The sequence below is a fragment of the Panthera pardus genome, unplaced genomic scaffold (genome assembly GCF_024362965.1).
Source record: "Panthera pardus isolate Hobbes unplaced genomic scaffold, ASM2436296v1 HiC_scaffold_12, whole genome shotgun sequence".
Classification (NCBI taxonomy): Eukaryota; Metazoa; Chordata; class Mammalia; order Carnivora; family Felidae; genus Panthera; species Panthera pardus.
Window position 1 is genome coordinate 1095461 of NW_026526677.1, and position 21040 is coordinate 1116500.

Sequence of the window (21040 nt, forward strand, 5' to 3'; positions counted from 1 at the left end):
GTGTGTGGGGGGGGGGGGGCCTGGCTGCTGTTGGGAGGCACCAGGCCAGCGGCGGGCCAGGATGGCAGGTTTTGATTGCATGCCTTCGCTGTAACGAGTCCACTTTGCTTTTGGTGTGTCTTCCGCCTCCCCGCCCGCCCTGCCCCCCTCCCATCGTGGACAGCTTTTAATGCTTCTGTTACATTGACCCCCCCCCCCCCCCACCACAGGCTGGGATTTCAATACATAAGAAACAATTAAACACCTATAACAGCATAAGCCACGCGGTACAAGCGGGAGGGGCTTCTCCAGAGACAGAAGACACCGAAAGCAATACCTCTTGTTAGCCTTCCTCTTTTGTACTCGGGACACACGCAGACGTCACGGAAACGAACAAGCCCCACCCCGTGTATCCCCTGTCAAATAACTGTGAGCAACCTTAGTTCTGGAACAATAAATTCCTTCAGTAAAAATACCCGACGCCAGTCTCCGTCCAGGCGGGGGTGGGGCAGGGATGTGGGACAACCGGGTCCAGCTCTTGTCCCCCACGTGCATTTCTCTGGGCTCTGCCGGGTGTGGACGCTCCAGACAAAGAGGCCAGCCTCCTGTGCGGAGTTGGGGACTGCCCCCACAGGCTGTGCTGGGCTGGGGGCAGGGGAGGCCCAGGGGCACAGGGAAGCGCGCCTGCGGCTGACGTGGAGCCCCGCCCTGCCGCTGCAGCTCTACTGCCAACCCCTGACCCCATGGGGTCACCCTGGCACCTGGAGGATGAACCTTCTTTTCGCTCCTCTCTTGTAAGGGGCAGATGGAGTGCCATGACCCGCAGCCCTGGAAGTGATGGGCGAAGGCTGCTGGCTGGCAGCCCCGCGAAAACCTGGGCTGGCCTCTTCCGCGGAGGGGAGTGGCCCGAGCCGTGCCCACCACGCCTGTCAGCCACATGGGCACCATGACCACGCACCGGCCATCCATCCCCCACCAGCTCCAGGGCTGCCCAGCCCCAGGTCGTGCAGGAGCACTTGGGAGTCTACCACAGAGCCCTGAGAATGGGCGAGGAGTGGTCCCCGACGAGCGGTCCGAACAGAGACCACGACGCCCACGGAGCCCTCCCAGGCCTCCCACACAGGCACCCTCTCCCTGTATGTGAAGATCAGGCACAGCGTGGGCACGTGGCTTCGTGGCAGGGCCTGACTACACCCAGCTGTCTCCACAGCAGGATCCGGCCGCCACGGCACTGACATTTGGGGCCGGGTGGTCCTCTGTGGCGGCGGGGGCTGACCTGCATTCTACAGAACATCAACACTGTCTCTGCTCTCCCCCTGCTAGATGCCTGTAGCCGCCCCCTACCTCCGTGTGACAAAACCACTCCCCGAGGTGGCCACGTGGCCCCTGGTGAGCGGGGCCAGCCCCGGAGCCCACGCTCCTACGCCCTGTGCCATCTTGCTGGAGCAGAGTGCTGCCAAGGCCCCGGGCGCCTCTGCCAGAACGACGGCCTCCAGCTCGGCTCAAGGCCCTGGACGTGAGAAAGAACCTGGGGTTGCGGAGCTGGGTGGGCTGCTCCTGTGCTGGCCCTGGAACAGCACCGTGCCTCTGAGGGGGGTAGGCGCCCAGAAGGTACTTCCGAAGGGCTGAGGGACAGGCTCCACTGCAGTCACTGAGCTGCACGGTGTCCCGTTAGCCGCAGCTCAGAAACAGGCTGAAGGAGGGGCTTCAGTTGCAACAGGTCAGCTGGGCATGACCACAGAGCTCCCGGGGGCCTGGGCTGCCGGCCGCGGGAGCAGTTTCCCTGACCGGTGGTTCTGCAACCGCTTTACCCAATGAGCGGCGATGCACAGACCTCATCCTCCTCTACTTGGCCCTCTGAACACTGCAGAGTGTCAGCCGTAGCGGGCCACGTGACGGGAATCCTGAGTATCACAGCACGCCTGCCGCCTGCCCACCGCACCCCTTCGTCATGCCACCCCCCTTCTGACGCCAAGCTCCCTCTTGGTTGTAAGAAACAGAAACCAAGGCAAGCGAAGCCAAAGACTGTTAGTATTAATATTTACTAATATAAAGTGTATATAAGGAACCTGCTATGCAAGAGACACTGCCCTGAGCACTTACACTGAGCAGTAAGCCAGACGGTCCCCACACTATTTCTGTAAGGTACAAACTGAAACGGGGACTTAACACCAAAAGGGAGACGGTGGTGGATCTGGCACCTGGTAAGAGGACGGTCTCTCAGGACTGTCGGTTCTCAGGCACTGACACACGTTGGGGGCCAGCCATTGCTGGCCTGCGGCCCCAGTGAACAGACACATGCCCCGCCCCCCCCCACCCCCACCCCAGGAGCTCTGAGTGCCAGCAGGTGGCAGAGGCAGGGTGGAGGCCCGTGAGGAGGATGTGCTCTGCTCTGCTCAGAGCCTGCCCTAGACCGTGCGTGCTGTCAGCTGACAGTGGAGGCAGAGGGCCCCACAGGCTCCTGAGCTGTGAGACAGAGCGACTGCTGGTGTCCTGAGGCCTCAGAGCTTGGAGAGGGGGGCGCACCCTCAAAGTCCCGCAACCCAGCTTCAGGGAAGGGTGCTACAGCATCCCTGCTCACACATCTCCCACGCCAGGGAGCTCACTACCAGCAGCGGCCCAGCCCTGGCCAGTGGCTCCGCCTCTCCCTCGCCCTGCAGCTCAGTGCCCACTCCCCTCTGCCCTCGCCCCGGGCTACCGGCCCCACCCTGGGGCTTGTCCCCTCCCCCCACCCCCATGCTTCCCCTTCCTGGATCCACCCCACTCCCCACCATCAAGTCGAATTTCTGCCGGTGTGATTCATCAAGGGCTGGAGGTTAGCAGGGAGCGGAGGAGATGACCAGTGACAGGAAGAGAGAGAACCGGCGGTGAGCATCAGGGCAGCGATGCCGGCTGGAGGAGAAAGGCAGCTGGGACGGACGGAGGCGAGGGAGGGGGCACCTCTGACCCGGGCAGTGCGCCCGCCTGGGGCTCAGGTGGGATGGCAGTCTATGCTGCTGTCTGTCCAGCTCATCCTGGGTGTCGGGCCCTGGGCTAAGTGCCTTCAGAGGCCATCTCTGTGTGCCCTCAAAATGACCCTCCAAGAGCTCCATGGCCCACCTTCCAGACGTACCAGTTTCCCACCTGCCGGAACAAGTGAGCACAAACTTACAACGCCGATCGTTACCAAGTTCTGCAGGTCAAGAAGCGGGTCTCACTGGGCTACAATCGCGGCCTTGCCAGGGCTGGCTGCTTCTGGAGGTTCTGCAGGAGAATCTGTTTCCTGGTCCTTCCCGGCTTCCGGAGGCACCTGCATCCCTTGCGGAGCGCCCTCCTCCACCCTCAAGGCAGGGGCACCAGGCCAAGCCCTCGTCCCGCCTTCCGGCTCTGGTTCCCCTTCTTCTGCCCCCTCCCCCGGTTTTAAGGAATCCTGTGATGACACTGGGCCCAGACAATCTCCGCATCTCAAGTTAAGCTTATTAGCAACTTCACTCCGTCTGCAACTTTAACCCCTTTTGCTGTGCAGGTAACATGCTCACAAATCCCGGGGACTAGGGTATGGACGTTTGGAGGAGACCGACCTCCTTCTGCCCCCTGCAGACGGCTCTCTAGCACAACCACCTCACATGGAAAATTACTCACCCCAAACTTTGAGGTCCCCCAAACTCTCAACAGCATCAAGTCAAGCCCCAAACGTCACCTAAGTCACTCAGTCAGGTATGGGTGAGACTTGCATGATCCATCCCAGTGCAAAACCCCTTTCCACGTGCCATCTTTGACACTGGAAATGCTACCTCCTTCCAGAATACAAAGGTGGGGCAGGCACAGGACATTTCCATCCCCAAGGGGGAAGACAAGTGGAAGGGGAGACAGCGGAAGGAAGTGGGCATCACTGGGCCCAGCCAGGCAAACCCCACGAGGTGCTGGCAAGGCCTGGGAATAACTTTGTGGCTCAAGGCTCTCCCCTCTGGGCTCACAGCTCCCCCTGCAGGCCACGCTTTCTTTCAGGAAAGGCAGCCCAGCAGCTGCCGGTTCCCCGTTCCCCCGTGTCTCCTGCCCACGGGGCCTGATTCCCTCCTCCCTATGCGCCCTCATCCCATCTGGCAGGGTTTCTGATGCGTGAGGTTCTCAAGCACGGCATGGGTCTCCTGTGTACGCCATGGGGATTTGCTCCACAAGACGAGAGGCGCCTCCAGATCCTTCCAAAAAAATCTTCTCTTCTGTTTTGGCTTTTGCCGAGAGGAAGGAGGCGTCTGTCGGTCATGCGTACAATCTCCTCCGAGTGCCCTCCGCAGGACTGAACGCTCTGACCTTACTCATCTTGCCCAGGTATTAACCAAAGGCTGTCCAGCTGCGCCCTCGACTTGTTCTCTAGAGCACACTGTCTCTGACCATGAACCTGCCGTCCTTTGGCTCGGCTAAGTTCCCAAACCATCAAGTGCCAGGTCCTTTTGGTTCAAGAGCTCTGCCTTCCGTCTGACTCTCCTCCCCCGTGTCGCCACGAGCAGCAGAGCAGCAGGAAACGACGCTGCGCAGCTACACTTTGCTTGGAAACCTTCTTGGCTAAACATCCACGCGGACTGCTCCCAAGTCCTGCTTTCCTACAACCGAGGGGCAGAACTCGGCGGAGCTTTCCACGAGGTAATGCTGCACATCCAGCCTCCGTTCCCGCTGACATGGGCCTCGCTGTTCTGGGCCCTCACCGGCAGCGCCCCACATCCCTGCTTCTGCCGACAGACGCTCGCGCTGGCTCCGGGCAGTCCTCAAGGTGAACTCACCAGGATTCCTCCGTGGCGCCCCTCATTTACTCCTGGGTCTTTGGTAGGGGACACATCAATGTCCGGGCCCCCTCCTACCAATCGTCTTGCTTCAGAAAACCGAGGCTTTTTCTACCGTGCCCCTCAAAATCCTTCCAGCCTCTGCCACTGCCGCACCCCAAGGCCACTTCTAAATTTGATGTGTTTGCTGCAGTGGCACCCCACCCCGGGACCGAAATCTGCATTTATTTCCTGTCCCCGCTGTGCCTGCTTACCACAAACCTAGTGACTTACGTCGCAGCTCTGGAAGACAGAAGTCCAAGATGGTCCCTACCGGACGACAATCCGATGTCAGCACAGCTGCTTCTTTCTGAGGCTCAAGGGGGAGAAAACGTTTTCTTCCTCTTCCAGCTTCTCGAGGTGCTGCACTCTGACTCAGGGCCCTTTCTCTCCCCTTCATCGAGCCTCTCCCTCCACTGATACGGAGTCCTGTGTGGTTTCTCGCTTTCCGGGACAGAGCTAACAACGGGGTGTGGGCGGGTAAGCGAGCGGCCTGTCGGGGCAGAGTGGGGACTCCACTCCCGGTGCACCCACCGAAAGCTGAGTCCTCAGCACGGAGCCCAGCTGCCCCGGGAGCGCCGCACGCAGCCACTTGCCGTGCGGGCCAAGGAACCAATGCAGAGGCGAGAAGGCTTCCCCGAGGCTTAAGCGGGCCAGGATGTTCTGGCTCTTGCAGCAAAGAGCCAGCCAGCTGGAGGAGAGCACAGGGCACTGCCCTCACCCTCAGGAGGCGTGCAGCCTGCTCCTCATCCTGGCTGCCTGTCCCTTCCTGGGTAGACTTTCTGAGGTCCTGTGCCAGTGCTGTGCCCACGGATCCCACAGCTCTTTCCTGAGTCAGAGCTACACGGACCATGTGTGTCCTGGACAGCTTTCTGCAGATGCAGGTGTCACACACGTACACTCACACGCAGAGACCATGACTCCCACCGTGTACGGGGTGTTGGGGGAAGGAACAGGACAGCCGTCAACAGCCAGAGAAGGCAGTCCCCAGGCCAGATGTCAGGGCACGGCGCCCTCTACTCTCTCCTCTGCCCACACAGTACCTAGACCGACTCCAGGGTTCAGGTACCCCCTCCCCTTCTGCTCCCCAAGTCCGGCCTTGCCCCTGCATTCATCCCACTCCGGAGCTCTCCCCTAAGCTCACCCCTTGGACCACACTGCCAGGCCAGCGCTAGCCCTTGCAGCAGAGCCCCCGGGGCCAGGCTGGCCAGGAAGCCCCCCCCCCCCCACTCCAGAGCACACTCTGGGGTCCCTGCCACCTGCACGGGAAGGCACAGCACGAGAGATCAAGCCCCCGCCCCCCCCGGAGACAAGGCATGACCCCCACACCCCCAGCTTCCCGAGGTCCTGCAAGCCCAGGCTGTGGACACAGGTCAGCAGGGGAGCCTGTGGTTGGCCCTGGCAGGAAGAGCCCAGCCTGGGGTGCGCAGAGACCACACGAGGGGGCGGGAGGCAGGCCACCTTCAGTCTGGCACCAGCCCTGGCACTCTCAGCAAGGGTCATCGAGACGCCGAGGATACACACAGGCGCTGACCTGAGAGAATTCTTTTTATTACGACCGACCGAACAGGTGAGCGGAGCAGGGACACCCAGCCTTCCGCCAACAGCCGCTTCTCCACACAGGCCGTCCGTCCGCCCAGGCACCTCGGTCCTAGGCCCAGCTAGTCCAGGGGCCCTCGTGGGCAGCAGGGGCAGGAGAGGGGGACATGGCCACAGGGTCAGGGCCCCTGTGGGGCACCCCCAGCCACGCCCACCCTACCCCACCTGCTCTGAGCCGCCAACAGCCAAGATCCAAGCAAGGCCAGGAGAGGGAGGTCTGAGGGGGGGGATGGGGCGGAATCTCTAGAATAACCCCACCCTGATGACAAACCAAAGCGAGCCAGAGTCCCTCCTGGGAAGGAGCCCCAGCTCTCACTGGTGTGTTTCTCTCAAAAGAGCAGAGCCCTCAGGGGAGGCGGGGGCAGGCGCCACACGGAAGACCAAGGAAAGGAAAGCCCCACAGGAGAAGGAAACTCAGACCGGCAGTCCCATAAACGCTGTCGAGCGAACGAATGAAATCCGAGGGTCCTTCTTGACAAGCGGCACTCATCCATCCGACAGGACAGCCCCGGCGGGGGCCAGTCCGACGCGCGGCCTGCCGGCGTCCGGGGAGCCCGCGCGCTCGGCGCGCCCGGGGCCGGGCAGGGGGGCGGCGTCAGCCTCTCAGACCTCCCGCCGAGCGCGCCCGGGACGTGTGCGCGCACACGCAGGCACACGGACCACCGTCTCTCTGCACACGTGCACGCCTGTCCGGCCGGGGGCTCACCTCTCCTTCACGTGGTTCTGTGCCCCCGCGCCCCCGCCGCCGGCCCCGCCCCCGCCGCCGGCCCCGCCCCCGCCGCGGCCCCCGCCGCCGCCGCCGCCGCCGCCGCTGCACAGCACCTCCGTGAGGTCGTCCATGACGGCGGTGTCTTTGGGGTCGAGCAGGTTGAACTCCCTGGCAAAGAGGATGAAGTGGACGTAGAGTGTGTTCAAGTGTCCGTGCAGCTCGAGGGCCAGGGTCTCCTTGAAGTGGGACCAGTAGATGTGCGCCAGCACGTGGAACAGGTACTTGCAGATCTTCTTCACCAGAGACTCGAAGGAGCTGGGGAATTCCCTGCCTGGGGAGAGAGCCCACGACGTCACGTCACCGGCACTCCGCTCGGTGGGCCACGTCCGGCCGAGCTCCCACCAGTCTGGAAGGAGCTGGCTGGGGTGGGGGTGGGGGTGGGGGTACCGGCTGTGCAGGAGCCGTCTGGAGGGCCCCCCCTACCTCCCACCTTCCCCCCATCGGCAGGCGCTCCAGTGACCTGTCGCCCCGGGCCTGGCTCCCGGAGCTGCGTGCCTACTGATGCAGCAGGTGCCTACTGCTCTGTACCGGCTGCCTCTGCATCGAGGGGCCTGCCTCAGGCCACCCTCAGCCTGGCCCTGGCCCTGGGATTACGTGTGCTTCCGTGATGGATGCTCTCGGGGCCCTCGATGGGGCCGGGGCCACGGAGGATGACAGGAACCAAGATGCACGGGACCCTCTGGCAGCTCTGTACTGGCCTGAAGCCCCCGCCACAACCACCGCTCCTCGGCTGGCAGGCCCCAAGTAAGGGGGACTGCCATGGCCCCAGCACACGGGGGGTGGAGGGGGTGGCAGAAGCCACGGGTCCCAGAGCCTGGGGTGGGGATGGGGGTCTCGACCCAGGCCGAGCTGACCCCTTCCAGAGGGCACCTGCCTGGCTTTACAGCCCCAGTCACACGGCTGCCCCCTCCCGATAGGTCTGGCTCTGTGTCCCCTGCCTAGCAGGGAGGGGCACCCAGCACCAGGGGAGGGACGTACCGTATTTCGTGGGGAACACGTCCTCATCAGTCACCAGCTTCTGCACAGAGCTCATGACAAAGTCGACGTACTGGGGAGCGGTGCACTTGACCTTCTTCCCCCGCTCATCGTACCAGTAGTACTGTCTGTGGGGACAGAGAAGGCCAGTCACGGCATCACCACAGACACGCAGGCCCCACCCCCGGCCACAGCCCCCTTGCTAATGGACAGGCCCTGGGAGGAGGCCAGCCCTCGATGGGGAAGGGGACTCGGCCCCGGCTGCCACTCGGCACCAGAGCCACCCACTCGGAGGTGGAAGGTCTGGGCTGTGACCGGGGTGTAAGGTGGCACTCCCCGGTACCTGCAGGGAGGCCAGGCTGCATGAGCGCCTGGTGCCGTGTGCCCCACAAGGCCCAAGAACGTGAACAGGCAGGGGAGCTGGTCAAGACGAAGCCCTCGGAAGCTGGAAAAGCTCCCTGTTTTCCCCCAGGAAGGGAAACTCCTGCAAGGCCCTGCCGTCGGTTAGAACGCCCGCCCTGGCGCCCTCCTCACCACAAGGTGGCTCTGCCTCACCCCTCTCCTGTCTGCCCAGGCGTCAGTGCGGGTGCATCGGAGCACCTGAGGACACCCACACAAAGCCCTTTTCTGTGTCAGTCTGGACAGCCTGTGGGGTCCCTGTGCCAGGAAGTGGAGCCCAGCCTCTAGCAGCCAGGCTGAGGCCCAGGTCTGCAGTGAGATCCGGAGGACAAGGCCCAGTGCGTGGGCAGCAGCACAGACACCTGCTCCACCCATTCCCCACCCCCCCCCCCGCCCCCCACGTGATGGCAGGTGCACCTGGCCACAGGTGCCGGCATCGGAGAACACAGCTGACCCCAGAAACTGGGAAACAGGTCCCCACAACATGCAGCCCCGAGACACTGGCTCCTGAGGGATGACGAGGACTGCCCCGTCTGGAACCAAGGAAGATGAGATGCTCCGTTTCGGACGTTCCTCTTGTTTGTTTTCATTTTAAATCATCACGCAGGAAAGATGACCTGGTGGCATGTGGTCCCGTGCTCCTCACCCATGCGGACGGCCGGGTGCTTCCCACATGAGCCGGACACAGCTCATGCTGCCCTCCTGCCACGGCCCCTGGTCAGTCCCCCCCCCGCACACCAGCGATGTCCCCCGGGGACGCCACATGGCATCCTGAGCTGGGGGGTGACCCGGCCACGTCCGTGCGCACATCTGCAGCCCCTTCCTTCTTACGCTGAGACGTGCTCCTGTGTGGAAGTGCTGGTGTGTCCAGCCACTCACCCGCTCAGGCACCGGCTTGTCCCCGGCTCGGGGCGATGACGGTTCAGGCTGCGACACGCACTCCAGGACAGGTTCCTATGGGAGCACAAGCTCTCACTTGTCTAAGGCGGACACTCGGGACCGGAACTGCCGGGCCCAGGCAAGGGGAAGCGCCCCTTCCGAAGGAGCCGCGAAACCACTCCCGGACTGGCTTCCGTGTCCCTCTGCGGCCCTGCCGCACACAGTGTCGCCAGCGCTGGGCCCGCCAACGCGGGCTGTGACTTCTGAATCCCCATCCACCTGCTGCTTGAGGGGCTCATCTGCTCTCCTGTGTCTTCTCTGCTGGCCTGTGTGTCCAGGCCCGGGCCCACCGGTGACCAGGCTGTTTTCCCACAGACGAGTTGTGAGGCTTCTTCACACGTTCTGGGCCGAGTCCCTTCTTGGGTACGTAGTCTGTGGTTTGTCTTTTCCTCCTTGTGATGGCGTCCTTCTCTGAGCAAAAGCTCTACATGTTATGCTCAGTTTGCTGATTCTGTTTCATTAACGACCATGCCTTGTGTCACAGCCAAGAGCTCTTCACCTGATGGTACGTCATGAAGATTTCCTCACTCTCATTCAAAAGTTTCATAGTTTTACGATTTAGAATCATTTGGAGTTGCTTTTGGCATGGAGTGCCGGGTTTGGGTCAAGATTCACTCCCCCACCCCCCACAGATGACTGTTTTTTCCAACAGCTTTGGTTGAAAAGACTATCCCTTCTGCACCAAATTTCTTTTGCATCTTTGTCAAGAATCAAAGGCCCACATCTGCGTGGGTCTACGTCTGGACTCGGCTGTCCCCTTGACCTGTGCGTCTGCTCCTCTGCCACACCGTGTGTCTTCGGTGCCGTGGCCTTACAGCGATTACAACTGGGTGGTGGGATCCTTCCGGCCTTCCTGCTCTTTCCCCAAAACCGTTGTCGCTGCGCCAGCGGCTGCGCCCCTCCACGTGTCTCAGCCAGCTCATCGGCACCCACGACAGCTCCGCTGGGGCTCCGACGACAAACGAACAGGGCGGGCTGAGAGAGCTCCCCGTTGGAGCTCGTCAAGCCTCCCGGCCCACAGCGCGGCACGCCTGCCACTGGCGCAGGCCTGTGACCGCGCTCACCGGGACCGGGCACTTTGCAGCGTACACACCCGAGTGTACCCCGAAGCACTTGGCTGTTTCCGGAGCCGTCAGGAAAACTATCATATTTATGCCGTAAGAATTTGTGATGTTTAATATCTGCTGAGTTTATGCTGACACCCCCTTCACTGCTTATATTGATAATCTGCACCTTTCTCTTTGTCAATCTTGCTAAAGGTTTATCAATTTTATTGATCTTTTTAAGAAACTGGCTTCTGGTTTCATCGATTTTCCTGTTTTCAGAAATCACTTTTGATCGTTTCTGTTACTTCCTTTCTTCTGCTCAATTGGGGTTTATTTTGCTCTTCTTTTTCTAGTTTCTTAATATGGGAGCTTAGGGTACTGACTTGAGATCCTTCTCCTAAAGTAAGCGCGTACCCACAACTGTCCCTCTAGGCATGGCTGTAGCTGTGTCCCCTCAAGTCCGGTGCGCTTTCGTTTGTGTTCCGTTTAATACATTTCTAATTCTGAGACTTCCTCTTCGATCCACGGATTATTTAGAAACATGCTAATTTCCAAGTGTTACTCATTCTAGTTTAACCCCATGACATCAGATGACTGACTCAGCACGATTCTGATTCTTTCAAGTTTGCGAAGGGTTGTTTTGTGAGCCAGGATGTGATCTATTTTGGGGACTATTCTGTGTGCGCTTGGGAAGAATGCGCTGCCGAGGGTGAAATGCTCTCCAGTCCATCCAGTCCAGCTGGCTGGCAATGCCAGTGAGTCTGTGACCTCGCTGGCTTACTGTCTACCAGCCCTCTGCCTCCAAGACAGGAGCACTGAAGTCCCCTACTCTGAGTTTTGTCCGTTTCTCTCAGTTCTGTCCACGTCCTCTAGGGAAACGCTGCTGTCTGGTGCATACACGTTCAAGATCGATCCTCCTTGATGAATTGACTCTTTTGTAAATATGCAGACTTCTTCACACCTCATCATTGACTCTGCTCTGAGGCCTACTGTGTCTGGGATTAACAGACACTCCGGCTTTCCTCTCATTAGTGTTTTGCTGATACATCTTCTCTGTGCTTTTAGTTGTGATCTACTGATGTCACTGGAAGTAAAGTGAGTTTCCTGTGAACACTGTTCAGTTGGCTCATTCTCACACAGTGGGGCGTGCGGTTTCGCCTTCCGTGGGGTCAGTCCCTCGCGGTGACCCACCATCCAGAGGCAGACGCTGCTGCTCCCCACGCAGCGGCAGAAGGCAGAGAAGCGACCCAAGGCCACGTCACGATGCCCGCGCCGGCCCCTCACTTCCTCTCCCTACGCAGCCACTTTTTCGTCTCGCACCATCACAAGGAGAATGTGGGTACAAGCTGAGAGACAGAGCGAGCACGTTCACGCAGCTCTCATTGTAAGACACTGTCATGACGGTCCCATTTTATTATCAGGTATTGTTGTCACACTCTGTGCCTCACGCATAAATTACATTTTGTCACAGGCATGTGTGCACACACAGGGGTCGGGCTGGTCTGTAATTTGAGGCCCCCGATGGGGGCCCAGGGGCACGGCCCTTGGGCACAACCTCTGCCTAGTGATCGGCATGTCTGCACCACGGACGCTCACTAGAATCTCTGCTGAGTCTGAATTTAAGTCTGCCATCGTTTGTTTACTGCTCATTCCCTTTGCTTCTCATCGCCCTTGTTTCCTCTTTCGTGCCTTCTTTTGGGTTATGTTTTAGTATTTCCTTTCAGTTCATCTGTTACGAATCTGGCTATGTCATCTACACAACTTCTATAGAGGCTGCTCACAGGAGTATGAACTACATACTCAGTCATGCTTTCTGTGCTGTGCTCTCAGCACAGCGGGCCCCTCCATCTGGCCCATCAGACAGGCGTGGCTTCAGGAGCTCGGAGGGCTGGTCCCCAGCCGCAGCCCCCTTGCCCTGGGACCCCCCGCAGAAACTCCCGTGGAGCAGGTGCGCCGGCTGTGCGCGGGTTGGTCTTCCTCCGTGTGGGGAAGGTCCGTACCTCACCCGAACTCCTGAAGGACGGGTTTGCCCGAAGGACTCTGGGACACCTGCTTTTTCTCACTTTTCTCACTTTTTCTCACCTCCTTTCCTCACTTTAAAAACGTGGCGGAGCCTCCTTGTGGCCCAAGGCTTCTGACAAGAGGCACAGGCACCCGCCAATGTCCCCGCAGGCGCGGTGCCGCGGGCTCTGCTCTGCGAAGGCCTTCTCTTCTCGGCCATTTTGTTATGATGCATCTGCCTGTGGATTCTTTTGTCCTACTTGGACTTCATTCAGCTTCCTGAATTTGTAAGTTTGTGTCGGCCACGCTTGGAAAGCTCCCAGCCGTTATCTCCTCAAATACACCCTCCACCCAGCCCTTTCTCTTCGCCTTCTGAGACTCCAACACTACCCTCTGGTCTCCATCCCTAGGGCAGCAGCAGGGTGCAGACAGGCCGCGGCCCCACTCGGGACCCAGGTGGATGTGCTGATCGGTCCCGAGGTAGCAAGCAGCTCTGTGGGGTGACTGACCTTTGGCAAACCTGCCTTTTTCTCTGAAACTAATTTGGTATCAAACAACCGCTAGGAAGGCACTAGAGCACACCAGGTCCTGTGAGTCTGTAAAAACCCCGTGAAGGAGGCCACAGAAGGTCGAGAAGAATGAAGAGAAGTGGGCTTCACATTCCCCAGATCCCCAGTCTCACACAGCAGCGCCAACATCCGGGCGCAGGCCTGCCCGACACCAAGCCCTACGCCGTCTCAAGGCGTCTCTTCTCAAACACGGTGATGCCAAAGGGCACACGGGGGCAGGGGGGAACGGCTTCCCCACCCGCCCACCCTACCGGTCACCTCTGACGCTGCCTGGTCAGGCCGAGCCAGCAAGCATCCTACTGAGCACACCACACACACAGCTCTCGAGCAGTGTCCTCGCCCGCCTCCAGCACCTGCCGCTGGCGTCACTCTAGCGAGGGCGCTTCCCTCCCACATCGATGTCCTCCTGCCTCAAGCCGACCTGCCCCACCTGCCCCGAGATGCCCTTGCCTGTGGCCAGGGGGGACACATGTAATGCCTGGGCTCCCGTCGGTGGCTCTTTCTGGGTGACAGAACGGAGAGTGTACATCGTCTACATTTGCTCCCATGTGACCCAGCCCTGAGCTGTGACCTGCTGGGGCCACGAGAGCAGGGCCTGGCAGGGCTAGGAGCCAGCTCAGCCTGCCTACGACCGAGCTGGGTCTGTGCCCAGCAGCCTGGCCAGCAGCTCTGCCGGCAGGATGGGCTCAGGACAGCACAGCAAATGTGTGTTCGCCAGCAGGGGCTAGCGGCTCATGTACGCTTGCATCGGCCCCTGACCCGCAGCCCCGGTAACAAAAAGGAGGCGTCAGAAAGGAGCTTCCGCGCTCGTCCTCAGTCCCAACGGCCCTAGGCTGAGCCCCAGCACACCCGGCCTCTTGTTCAAAGCCCCTTCCATCCCTTCTGCTGTCAGGGGGCCAGCCCGCACTGTGCAGGGACCCTCCCGCCCACACCCCAGTCAGAGCTGCTGCAAGTCCAGCGGGGTGCCCCCCTGCTGAGGGCACGAATGTGCACGCGCTTCCGGAAGAGAGTGACCAGCACCCAGGCCCACCGAAAACTCACGGAGAAGGCGTCCCAGCCCCACAAAACCTGCCAGTGAGGAAGGCGCCCAGTCCCTCGCCGTCCCCCGTCACCCCCTCCACACAGAGCAGGGGCTCTCAGGAGGAGCTGTCCTTCGGGGGCCTGGGCGGCCACTGGTTGGGCGGCTGGCCCTTGATTTCAGCTCAGGTCATGATCTCACGGAGCGAGCCCCCCATCAGGCTCTGCACTGAGCACGTAGCCTGCTTAAGATTCTCTCATCCCTATCTCACTTGCGCGCACGATCTCTCTCTCTTTCTCTCTCTCAAAAAAGAAAAGAGCCATCCTTCAACTGGACCACTAAGTAAAGCAGAGAAGTGCCTGCAGCTTCATGACGCTCTGACATTTCAGGAAACCAAGCCGGGCATGTACTGCGGACACCCCCCTACCACACACTGCCGAGTGCCCCACCCTGGCTGGGCTCTGCATCCGGTGTCCCTGCCCCACAGCGACAGGGGGTGCAGCCCCGGCCAGGATGTCGTTGAGGAGGACCCCACGCCATCAGGAGACCCTGCACGGGTGCAGTGAGAGGGTCCAGGGTCTGAGCTGCAGCCAGGCAGCGACTCACGTGTTGCACACGGCCATCGTCTGGCATGCCTCTCCTGTGCAAAACTCAGAGATGGTGCTGTACTGCAGGTTGACGTGGTGGAAAAACGTGGTGGCTGTAAGAGAAGAGAAGGGGCAGGCGTGAAACCCACCATCGCGTCCACGAGGAACAGCCTCCTTTCCTTGGACCCTGGGGCAGCCAGCACCTACCGCAGACCAGAGACACACGTCCCAGCGCACAGCACCGGCCCTGGAAGCCGGCCACCAGCCACTGCCGTGCGGGCTCGGGCGTCTGCTTGGACGGTGCCAAGCTGGGCAGACAGGCAGGGGCCATCGAGCTGAGTCCCCCTCTGCTCTGCCTCAGGGGCAGGCACACAATCTGTGAGCCCTGAGCCCTGAGCCCCAGGCCTGCCCAGCAGGTGGAGGTGGAAGCCACCCCCCTGTCCCGTGGGCCACGGCCTTCCCATGACCTGGGCACTGCTGGCCTTGCGGCCGCACTCCCACCCCACAGACGCTCCCCGGCACGGCCAGGACCTGCGCTGGGTCCCTGTGTGGTGGAGACCCCAAGCGCACTGCAGGGCCGGCCACCGGCTGCGGGGAGGCCTGGAGGAGGTGACCACCTGCAGCCGCCATGGCGCCCTTCCCCACCCTGTGCCCACACGCACTGTTGCTGGCCAGCCACTCGTTGAGGTCGATCTCCCGGGGCAGCACCACCAGCTCCTTGAACCCAACGTCAGTGATTCTGGACTTGGCGTACTCCGGCTCCAGGTACATCTTCTTCTCCTCCGCGGCAGGTTTCTTTCCATTGGGCTTTGCTTTAGACTTCCTGCCAGGGAAGAGGGAGCAGAGGGTCACTTCCTGCCAGAGACGAGGGAGCAGAGGGTCACTGCAGACAAATGCCGGCATGGAAGCCACGAGCTGGCCCAGAGACACGAGTGGGGACACGGGCCGCTCTGGGCCCGCTGAAGGAGGTGCGCCGGCCAGGCTAGTCAGGCTCCACCTGCCACGTGTGACCCTGCAGCCATCTTGGCCCCCAGGGCCACCGGGTGGGACCCAGGGAAGAGCGTCCCTGGCCTGGGCCCCGGTCCTTTTGTGCAGATGGTCCAGCGGCCCACTGTTACAGAGCACTGACTGACACGAATGAGGCTCCCCCCTGCACAACCCTGGGCTCCGTCCCAAGCACGCGGTGCAGGTTCCGGGCAGGGGCAGAGGGAAATCTGCTCAAACTACCGCTTTGCACCAAAAGGTTTTCTTTGTTTTGAAAATAGTTCTTTTCCAAAACAATATGCTATCATACAAAACAGAATAGGTTTGTTATAGCTATTTTTATAGGACTAAATACATTTTTTTGAAAGGTCTTTGTTTTTATTCAAATCCAATGAGCATCAGTAGCTAAGCCCCACGAACCAAAAATTCTTGGTGCTGAGGGGGCCCCTCCTTGGTGGGGGAGTCCTTAGCCTCAGAACCAGCCTCCCACCAGCTGCCCCAGAGGCCGGAGCCAGGGTCGTGGTGTGTGCGAACTGGGTACACAAATAAGACAGGACGTCCTCACGAGAGACACGTGACCAACACAGTGGCCCAGGGTGGGTTTGTCAGAAGTCACTGAATCTGTCACACTGGAGCCCACACTGGGCAAACACGCCTCAGGGCAGAGGACCCCGGGGAGGGCCACGTGCAGACACGGCCCTTCCCCCTTCCGGGCAGCAACCACCCAATGTGGAGGGGGCAGGGGGGCCTCCCGCCATCTAGCGGTCAGCTCAGAGCGACACTGCAATCCTCCTGCACCTGTAGGAAATGCCCAATTCTTGAATTGGGCTCCTGGGGGAAAGTTTGAGAAACTGAAGGGAAATGCTTAAAAGCACGAATGAGTCGCTTGACTCTTAATTGAACCGAATTCTTTAACGGCAAACACTGTGACCCACGGAAGACAGACTGCTCGTCATGAAGTCTTATTGACCAGAAAAGGCCACCGTGGCCATCAACTCTCAAGGAGGGATCATCCCCATCCCCGGAGCGGCCACGGGCCTGAGGGCCAGAACCCCAGGGGACGCAAGCCCATCCACCTCCTGCTCTGTGGGGGTGAGGGGCCGGAGTGGGCACGTGCCCGCCCTGGCAAACCAGCAGGCGCTCCCATCAGGATGGCCATGAGCCCACTGCACCAAGGGCCACCCTCCTCCACCTGGCCCCCTGCAAACTCTGGGGGGCTGTGGTCGCCGTGCTGGCTGGGCCGCAGAGGTGGGGGGGCAGGCGGGCAGGGCCTGGACTTGGGGCCCAGCATACGCGCACCCAGGCCGCACCCGCTCACACCCTCAAGGGCTGTGGTGCCTGCGGAAGGAGCGGCAGACCGGCTCACTGCGCTGTGGGCCTCGGCGGGGGCATGGCCTCGTGGTGGCGGAGCTGAACACTGCCGTCCCGACGGCTCGGGGCACTCAGCTCCCTGTGCATCCCTCCCCCTGCCAGCCCTGCTAGGAGCAGGGGTGAAAGGTCTCTGCAGCTCCCTGACCTTGTCCTTTTCTTCTTGTTTTGAAAAGTCGCTGGTGGTTTATTTAAGAGAAACAGGAAGGAAATATGTTCCCCGAATGCCAGGGAGATGTTTTCCCTCAGCTTCTCAGCAAATCTTCTCCTTAAAAGGCGACGTGTGTTCAGCCTCCTGGTGCACCACTGGGAGTGGCCAATGCCACGCAGGGCCACAGCGTCCTGGGGACAGGGCGGGACAGACCCCCCCCCCCCCCCCCCCCCGACCGGAGCTCCGAGCCCTGCCTGAGCAGGCCAAGGCTGGAGCACAGGCGTGAAGGTCTCTGTCTCTCTCCCACACACACACTTGCAGTGAGCACTTCAGGGGTCCCTGCCCAGGGGACTGTGCGGTGGGGCTGTTCACTGGGGACAAGTGTGGACATGCGCTTCACAGGGCCCTGTGGTCCCCTGGCCTGGGAGAGCGAGGCTCCCACCCTTCCCCAGAATGTGTCGAGGGAGACCGGGTCCTGGAGGGTTCAGGGAGCCCAGGAGCTCTGCTGCTGCCCTCAGGTGCCCCGGCAGGTCGTGGGAAGGGCCGTTTCACTCCCTGCCCCCTGCCCTTCTCCTGACCCTCGTCTCTGCTACTGAGTCACATGCCACCCTGTCAGAAAGCCTTGCGTCGCCTGGAAGATCTCCTGTGCCCAGAGCGCCAGGCACGAGGGTCCAGCCCACGGGAGGCACTTCAACCCGTGCAGCTCTGCTCCGGCCACCCCCACCCCCACCACCGAACATCCACCTGCTGGGCACATTGTCCACCCTGCGTCTAGGCCCCATCTGACCCCAACCCCTCACCTGTGCTCTACGTGCACACCTGCCCGCACCTCACTCTGACTCACCCGGCTACGACCACAGATGCCGGGCCTTGATCCCCGGGTCTAGAGGGTCCTACGATCACACGTGTAGGGATGGGGCAAGAGCCAGTTGTCTGAGCACCTCCCTGCCCTGCCATTTAGGAGCCATGTCACCAAGTGACTCGAGGACCACGCATCAGAAGCAGACATGCGAGGAGCAGCAGGAACCGGTGTGGTGCAGGAAGTCGTTGGGGTCACACACAGGCCCGCTCGAGGACACTGCCTTAGGAAGGGTGTGGCGCCCTCATGCTGGCGAGTCCATTTCTAGGGGAGCCTGGGAGCCCCTGTGGGCCGAGTCGCGGAGGGCCAGGCAGGCAGCCCCGGGAGGATGTGGGCTGTGACCCGCGTGGTCAGAAGGCCTCGGCCTCCTCGTCCTTCTCACCTGCTGCTGTCTGAACCTGTTCTCCTGCAACAAACAGGCAGACGCAGAGCAGGCCCGCCAAGCTCCACCTCTCCAAGCCGGTTCCCCCTGGTTTCACTGTCCTCACCACCCAGGGCTGGCCTGGGACCTCTGGACCGAGTCCTCTTCCCCTCAGTCCCACGAGCAGACAGTAGACAATGGGCTCTGACCCAAAGGGCGCAGCACGAAGGCACAAGCGTGTCTGGGGCTCATCTGGGGACCCGCAGGGCCTCCGTGCCGGCAGGGCCTGTGCAGGAGGGGCCCACAAGCCCAGCCACGACAGGTCCCTCCCGCCCCAAGTTGTGTCCCGTCCACTGCCAAGACACTTGGCCCCTCTGGCCAACAAGTGGCCCTGACCCAGCCCCACTCCTCTGCTGCCAACAGCAGCAGGCGCAAGATTTCAGAAAACACCTCGTGGCCTTCGAGGTAGAACAGGCTGCTATATGCGACACCGTGCTGGTACCTGTCCTCTGTCCCTATGGCCACATCGGTGGAGAAAACGAGACCCTGTGCTCCCCACCCCACGGGCACTGGGCTCTGGAGCCGGCTCTGTCTGGCCAAGACCCAGGGGTCTGCCCAGGGACCACACGGCTGGGTTCCTCCTCTCTGGCTCTCCCCGCTACTGCTCGCTGGGACGCCCACAGCTACAGTGAAAGTCTGAGGCCCTGGCACGGAGCTGCACTGAAGGGACCAGAAGGCGGACACAGGCTTCGGCTCGCCACAGGGCCTGCCGGGACCTCGGGAAGAGTATGGCCACAGGCATAGGCGGAGAGCCCCCGACGGAACCCTGCACATTGCTCCGGGTCTAGCGGCTGCGCTCCGAGGCTGGTCATCCATTGGGGAGGGGCCCAGGCCCTACGGAGAACGTCTTCCCGGTGTCTCCTCACCCCAGTGGGTGCCTGCCTGCCAGCCTCACTGTGCACCCTCCACTATTCCTGGCACCTGTGGAGTGTCCTGGGATGATCTGTCCCGCCTCTGCAGGAGTCCCCATACCCCACACATGTCCCTCTGCCCACATGCTTGGCCTAACACACTTCCTGTCCAATGTCACACCACTGGTGCCACCAGGAAGGCTCCCGAGGTTGTCATTGCCATAGCCTGGCAATGACACGTAATCCATCCATGTGGTGATGCCTGCCCAACAGGCTGGGAGGCATCTGTCAGCCACAGGAGAGGGGTCTGCCCTAGGGACACAGACACACCGTGAGGAATCCCCAGCTGCCCAAGAACACCCGGGGACGGGCTGGATTTGAGGGGACACTGGGTGTCCCATGCCAATGCGACCAGCAGTCAGCTCAACAACGCACAGGGCTGGCCCCCACGGGCAGACGCGGTAATGGCCCTGGCTGGCCCGGCCACACCCGAAAGGAGCAACAAGCAGCTGTGAGGTTTGAACACGGGAGGCCTCCTCAAGCCCTCAGCCATGCTGGGGCAAAGGGGCCGGTGGTCCCCGGGCACAGAGCAGCGCCTGGCGAGCGGACAGAGCCAGGGGAAGAAGGGCAGGACGGGGGGGAGACCCCTTCTTTCCTCAGAGTCCTGCTCAGCCTCTGTCCCCCAGTCTGGCCCCCGAAGTGCTCACTGGACGCTGGTACCCTGAGACGGCTAAGGATGTGGCTGGGAGGAGGCAGGGCAGGTGTAGGAAGGGACCCCCGTGGGAAGTCAAGGGAAGCATGGAGACCCCGGAGGAGGGGGCAACGCTGACCGAGGCAGCCTCCCGGGATGCAGGCCAAAGGTCTGGGGGTGGGGGAGCAGGATCACGAGGAACCTGCGGGTGTGTGAACGGTGGGCCTGCGGCGTGTAGAGGCCCCCAGGAAGTGCTGCACGGACACAGACGGTGCCGACGGTGGTCTGGGAAAGCAGGGGCGCATGGAGAGAGCAGCACAAGTGGACGCTGACCGCCCTGGGCCCAGCCCGCTGCCCCCCACGGCAGCCTCGTGCAGGAGGGAGGCACACGGGCTCAGAGGCTCAGCTCCCGGGCGCAGGCTTGACAGACGCCGCCACCTGGGGTGGCACGCTGGGGGAAGCAAGGGCGGCCTCCGGGCCGAGGGCACAGGAACGCACCGACCTCCTTCCTGGGACGGCGGTGAGGGCGCAGGCTCAGCAGGGACGTCGCTGACGGCCCTGTCACCCCACACGGCCAGGGCACACACGGGCCCGCGACCAGGGCCAGACACACAGGGGACCTTCCTCCCACAAGCCCCTCAACCCGGGACAGCGAAAGCACTGGGGCTCGGCAGCACTGCCTACCCTCAAGACTGTGACGTGGCGGGCCTGGCGTGGGGCCCGAAAACCACCGTGACGTGTGGAGACGCCCCTCCTGGATCGCGTCCTTGCTGGTCTTCACTGGCCCTGGGGCCCCTGTAACCCCCTTCCTGTCACCGAGCCTTGGAAACCAAAAGCTGGGAAGACCCAGCTTGGGATGGGACCCCCACTGAGTCCCCACAGGCCACGGCCAGCCTGAGGCTGCCGAGAGGGACCCGCAGGGCGTCTCCCTCCTCCGTTTAACTGCCCGGCGGTCCGCACCCCCGAACAGAGCAAGCTTTCACGAGCCTTCGTATCCCCTAAGGAACAAGAGACCCACTGAGAGGGGAAAAGCCACGG

At 61.6% G+C, this 21040-nt stretch overlaps 1 protein-coding gene and 1 long non-coding RNA gene across 4 annotated transcripts in view; one reads left to right on the top strand and one right to left on the bottom strand.

Moving 5' to 3' along the window:
- The first annotated feature begins 4 nt into the window (after positions 1-4).
- Positions 5-6703, top strand: LOC128776126 (uncharacterized). Its single transcript, XR_008421064.1, has 2 exons — positions 5-4287; positions 4420-6703. It is a non-coding gene; the product is annotated as an uncharacterized LOC128776126 (long non-coding RNA).
- MOB2 (MOB kinase activator 2) overlaps positions 6306-21040 on the bottom strand; it is a 74546-nt gene continuing 59811 nt past the window's right edge. For 2 of the 3 annotated variants that reach the window (XM_019437024.2, XM_019437023.2), the window contains exons 2-5: positions 15340-15500; positions 14697-14790; positions 8122-8246; positions 6306-7414 (exon numbers count right to left, since the gene is read on the bottom strand). In XM_019437024.2, coding sequence (XP_019292569.2) covers positions 7077-7414; positions 8122-8246; positions 14697-14790; positions 15340-15500 — 718 coding nt within the window. In that variant the 3' untranslated portion in view covers positions 6306-7076. Of the gene's footprint in view, positions 7415-8121; positions 8247-14696; positions 14791-15339; positions 15501-18024; positions 18153-21040 lie in introns of those variants that run through there. The other variant, XM_019437022.2, reaches the window with a different exon arrangement.